Source organism: Phaethon lepturus, unplaced genomic scaffold (assembly GCF_000687285.1).
Source record: "Phaethon lepturus isolate BGI_N335 unplaced genomic scaffold, ASM68728v1 scaffold40943, whole genome shotgun sequence".
Classification (NCBI taxonomy): domain Eukaryota; kingdom Metazoa; phylum Chordata; class Aves; order Phaethontiformes; family Phaethontidae; genus Phaethon; species Phaethon lepturus.
Window position 1 is genome coordinate 1 of NW_010527702.1, and position 5,940 is coordinate 5,940.

A 5,940-nucleotide genomic window follows, 5' to 3' on the forward strand; every position below is an offset into this window, starting at 1 on the left:
CTGACCCCCCCAGGGCTCCCGCCGCCCCCACAGACCGCCACTACGGTGGCCCCAGAGGGTGAGAGGGGGGCATAGAGCACGCGACCTCCCCTCACCCCCACCCCACACGCACCTCTCAGACCCGCCTCCTCCGCACATTTAACTGAGCCCCACGCTTGGCGCCGCAGCCCGCCCCCTCCCTCTCACTGGCTACAAGGAAAGAATGGAGGCGTTTGGTTGGTCCTTGGCATGCCAATCCCCTGGGTGACCAATAGAAAGCCAGGCTCGGACTTACACTGCCCACCTGGAAGACGCGTGCTGCGGAGTGCTCGGCCGGCTTTTGGAGGCGCACCTGACGTCACCTTTCTGCGCCGAGATCCGCTTCGGAAGTCGTCCCCGCCTCTCACGTAGAGGCGGAGCAAGTCCTGTGGCCCCGCCCTCCGTTTTCAGGGTGATAACCCGGGACTGACAGAGACGCTTTCCGCGTCCTGACACGGGTACCCCCGGGGTCTGGCAGGGATCACTCCGCGCCCTGACAGGACCCCCCAGGGCCTGGCGGGGACCGCCCCAGAACCTGGCAGCACGCAGCTCTGCACTGTCCGTGACGCCCGGGTGCTCCCCACACTGCCTGGGATGCTACTGGCCGCAGCAGGCCCAGGCATCACGCCCACGCATCACCCCGTGGGTGCCATGCCAGCGGCTAACGCAGTGAGGTGCAGCTCTCTGGAGAATGGCGGTGGTTCCTTTTAGCCAGCGGATCAGAAAGCGGCCCTGTCTGAGACAGCGTTACCTGCTGTCCTGAGCGGGGCTGAGGGAACGCGCTGGGAAGAGGCAAACGCTGCGGTTGGAGGGGATGAGAAAACGTCTCCTGGGACAAGGTTTTCAGGGAATGGTTTCCATGTCTTCATTTTCTATAAATACCATGTGCACAAACATTTCCATTTCCCCTTGGCAATTTAAGGGCAAGAATATTTACCAGAAACACACACCTAGATGGACCATTCTTTCATCACAACCTGCAACAGGGTTGAGATGCTGGCTGTGGTAGCAGACGCCGGTAGCAACAACTCCCTGTGTCATTACGTGCACCGATGGGAAGAGGCAAAGCTTCCCACCTCTGCTTCCTCCTCCTGTCCAAACCAGGGTCACGCCGTCCGCCATTCTTCTCTGTCCCCCTTGCCACACCACAGGGTGCTGATCCCACAGCCAGGCCAGGCCTCCAGTCCACATCCTCATGCCATGGTCAGCACCTGCTGCTGCTCTCCACTGGAACCCCCTTCCCATCCCACCATCATTTGGGAACGCGCAGCCGCGTAGATCTTATACAGAAAGGTTATAGAAGTCCTAGTAGTGTAGCAGTGCGCTAGGGCTGAGTTATGGCGTCAGAGCACACAGGATAATCAGTAGGTGGTGGTAACCAAAATTAGAATTTTAATTTAAGCTTTTGTTCCAATGTGCATAGGGAAGGCACATTTTCTATGTTTAGCATACCTAAAATATTACATATCCTGTTGTGACATCCTGTGGTTAAACACAGTATTACAGATACTGTCAAATCACAATTTTGACCACAATTGCATAAATTTAGACTACCTGAAATTAGCAGTGGTAACTCATACCTACATTACGTATTCAGTTTGGCCAACTCCAACCTCCCATATAGTTTTGACCTTCTCCAGAAACTTCTCCTGGATGAGAAGAAATCACATTGGGCTAAGCATGAACATGTTACAGCAGAGATATTTTGTTCTGTGTTGGCCAAAAATTACATTCTCTCTGCCCTCTGATGAAAGGTCTACAACTCAGTATGTTGATTGCTTACATGCTATCCCTGTGAAGGGCCATAAATCCACGTTTCCTCTTTGGACAGCATTTGTGCTCTAAGGATTAGGCCTCTTCAAAGAGAAACAAGAGCCACACAACAGTTTTTGCAGAACTGCAGTACACCTCAAGGTTGTATAAAGCATATGCATTAACTGCACTTACGGTCACATCTCTTGCAGTATTATCAAAGATTATTTTTCCCAGGTCTTCATAGCATTCTCTGCTATGCAGACCACTCATCCTCCCACCTCAGCAGAACAGCTTTGGGCACTCATAGCTGGAGGTGATTCAAGGGACTGCAATTACCCTTCAGTTAGTCCTAAGCCAACACTCCAGCCCACCAGCCCCAGCATGCAGAGGAACAGCTCCAATGACACATGAAATTGAGGTCTTGACCCCCTGACATCCTCAGTAAGCCTTGGCATTTTTCTCACAATTAGTTAGATGAGGGGTCTACTTAGATCCCAGATGGGGAATTAGCATTGTTCATTAACAGCACATTTCCATTTCATCAACCTACAATATTTCAGGCCTCAAGCAAAGCAGCTGGATATTCATGCAGCTTTAAAAAGCCAAGATAGCTGATCAAAATAATAGATGCAGCATATTGGTTGTGCCTTTACTTGTTTAAGCTTTTCAGGAAGACAGCAAGAGTAGCCTCCCTAGACAATGCTGTATTTTGGCCTTGTTCTCATTCCACAGGACACAAACAGTTAACACTACCTTCTCTGGCTTCCTTTTTCACCCCCAACCACAAAACATACCCATGCAAATCTAGATTTCTATCCAAGGGGCAATAAATTATGAAGAATTATACTGCGCATGCCTCTGAGCACTAGCCTTCAGTAAATTGCTTAGGGAGGGCCTAGAAAAACTAGGTATAGCTTTATAAATCAAGTACTTCCAATGACATTCAGAAACCAAGAGGCAGCTTATATAAAACCTGCTTCATGTTGATGTATGCTGTTTGTCAAGCAGAATGCTGCACTGTGTGCCAGTCCACTTCCAGAAGGATTGAGACATATGACAGTAGCTTGTATTTCAGACTTTCATCTTAGGAGACTCATAGGTCAGACTTCGCATGGACCTAAGCAAAGGCAGCAGTGTTTCATACTAATTTTATTCTTCTTCCTACCATCATTCCCCAGTTTCCTCCACCAAGTATTTTTCATAGTATTAAAGTCCTTATTCCAAATACAGGAAGAAATAAAGTTGGCTTGGAAAGGGTGGCAGTTTATTGAATGCAAAAAACAATACAAAAATAAGTTAATTGCATAGAAAATTTTAAAGAGCTATAGACAAGATTAACTTTCAAGTACACAGAGGTTTGATCCAGATGTGGAGAGCCTCTACTATCTGCATCTGAAAGACATAAGAATGCACTTTAAGACTTACGCAGCTAAAACATTCAGTCACAAGGAGATACAGCAGGGAAGGGCTTGGGCCATTTCTATTAATTTAGATGCTTGCTATGCTTTCCTCCACATTTGGAAGACACCCCATTCTTCCAGAACTTGACCAAGCCTCACGCTGAGCAGGTGGGAGACCAGCCTGCTGTTACAACAATTTGATGTCCTAATGCTTGTGTCTATATAGCCATTTTAATCACTACAGTACAGAGAAGTAAAAATTTACTCGTGCTGTCAGAACCCCCCTACTGCACTCCCAACACTAATTAAAGGTCAACTGCCAACTCTAGAGCAGTTAGAGGTATGACAGTGGCACCGTGTTGACACAAGACTCTTTTGAAAAGAATGTTTGCCTTTTCTCCTTCTACAGCTTATACCTGTTGTGCTGAAGTCTCCCATTAGATGGCACTCCAATTGCTCCCGTTGACTTGAAGGCAGTTTGAGAGGCTCTCATCAGAGCTGCAGATCTACAAAGAAACACAACCAGGCTCAGCACCTCTTATGCACACTGCCAGTAGTTTCACTCTTCCATCCAGTTTAATTATCTGCATCTGTCAAATCTTACACTCCTATCACACAGAACAGTGAAGATACATCTACCCACAAGAGACAGATTTTTATTAAAATTGAGTTTAAACTTGGCTTGGCAGGGTATTAATTGTTCTTGGTTACTTCAAGGTGCTGGTCAGAACTTTAGGATTCTATATTTAGACCCAGATCCCAAAGGGTACTTGAGTTGGCCAGTGCCTGTTCTTAATTAGGAGAGACTGACATAGGTAAGCTTGGAAGAATTTTGGACAAGCATTTGAAAAGCTTTTATCTTAGCTCACTGACTTTCAGAAACTAAACCTCAGATAGCCACTATTTCCTCTTTGCGTCTTCTTGAGATGGCCAGTAGTTTACAGAATTCCCTATTTGTCTGAGCTCCCCACCAACCCCTGATACCAGCTCTGAAACTCCAGCTTGAGTTCAAAGTACCATAAATACAGCTTACCCTGCCTTGGAGGTGGGGTGGCTGCTCCCTTTACAGTCATGATCCAGAGGATGACGATGTTTTATGCAGAAGTTGCCACCACACTGTTCACAAACTACCTTCATCATCTCTTTCCTTTTGCAGCCTGGCTTTAAGCACTTGTTTGTGAAGATCTAAATAACAGAGGACATGAAGTTGGCAATGCCTGCTTGCTTTCTGTGATCAGCTTCCCAAGTAACGACCAAGCTGAAGCACAAATGCTCAAGCACCCTTAGAATTAAGATGAAACAGAACAAGCTTCTACACATTCTGTTGTCAGGAGAACTTCACAAGCATTAGGCAGGCAGTTTAGACTTCAACAGCAGTTTCCTTACCCTCTGCTTTTGCTGGGCTGGATTGTATTTGCAGTTTTTATCCATGTGGGCTCCAACCACAACATCTGGTATTTCCCCCTTCTGTACCGGGATAGGTGCATTACAAAGAGGACACACTGGAACCTGCACGTTCTAAGAACATACGACACAAATTAAAGTCCAACTCAATTGGTTTTCTGTCTTTCCCCTTCTTTTACCCATGGGTGATGGAAGCATATTCACAAGTGTTTTACGTTCCACACATTTACTAATGCTTTTAAAGATATACTTCAGAGGCAACTGCAAACCATTATCCAAAGCAGCAGTCAGACATGCTTTGCCAAATCAATCTGTAGCAACATATTTGGGAGGTGGACTTTAAATATGCTTGTAGGCTTTCTGGAATTACAGTCTTTGAACACTTCAACGTCCAAGAGATCAAAGTTTGACCCCACTTATTCTATTTATTTCTTCTGTAGTTTCACGTTTGCTGTCCTTCAACTTAAAGCGGGGCTGCAGAAAGTTTTAGGCCACAATACATTACTTAAAATATGAAGCACTTCTTTCTGGGAACATGTGGTATAAGTGAAATAAACTAGATTCTAACAGTACTGGCCTCTGAAATGTTATTTTTCTATATATTTGAAATTCAGTTGTATCATTAACTTCCACCTTGTGGTTCTCTCCTCAGCTTTTATTGAAGCCACAGGTCAAGTTTCAGAGCAGCCATTATACATGACTTAGCAATTCTGCACTGTGAATTACTGACTCATGTATAAGAACTTACTTTCTTGTAGGAAGAGCTACACTCGTGATCATCGTAACGGATGTGCTCTTTACAGAATATTTCCCCACATGCATCACATTTCAGAGGAAGGAAGTCTGGGAGATGAATAAAAAAAGAAAACATTCTTATGGAGCACAGCTAACAGCTGGGAGAATACTCACAAAAGACTACAAACAAATTGTAAAGCAAATAGTTTTTGTCATCACAATCCAGTTATCTCTAGACAAAGTATGCCATTCTTCACATATATTAAAAAAAAATTGTTTCCCCTTTTTTCATCTACAGCATCAGACTAACACAAGCCATAAATACCTCAGGAGCTCCTCGAATGCAAAAGCTTTAGCGACGCATTAGTCAAGAGCCAGGAGTTGGAAGCACAAATCCAAAGCCCAGACCCAAAAATCTTTTCATTCTTTAGAAGACGTCCCTTAACAGTCTAACAACGTACGGGAACAAGAGGCGCTGCGCTCAACTACTACTCCTTTACTAGACTTACTTAAGAGGGATTGCAGGAGCAGCACTAGCATCTGCTTCTAAGCAGAGCACCCTTGCACAGACTCGGGGTACAGGGTTTGGGCCCCCCATCCCTTACGGGGGCCGCTGGGGGGAGGAGCC

General features: G+C 45.8%; 1 protein-coding gene across 1 annotated transcript; it reads right to left on the minus strand.

The window, feature by feature from the left end:
- Positions 1 to 3,478: 3,478 nt before the first annotated feature.
- On the minus strand, positions 3,479 to 5,420 carry ZFAND2A (zinc finger, AN1-type domain 2A; the record flags this gene model as incomplete). Its single annotated transcript, XM_010283461.1, is given in 5 exon segments — positions 3,479 to 3,528; positions 3,531 to 3,679; positions 4,207 to 4,358; positions 4,560 to 4,691; positions 5,326 to 5,420. Coding segments are annotated over 5 exon segments (578 nt in total), but the record flags the coding sequence as incomplete, so codon positions are not given.
- Between the last annotated feature and the right edge of the window lie 520 nt (positions 5,421 to 5,940).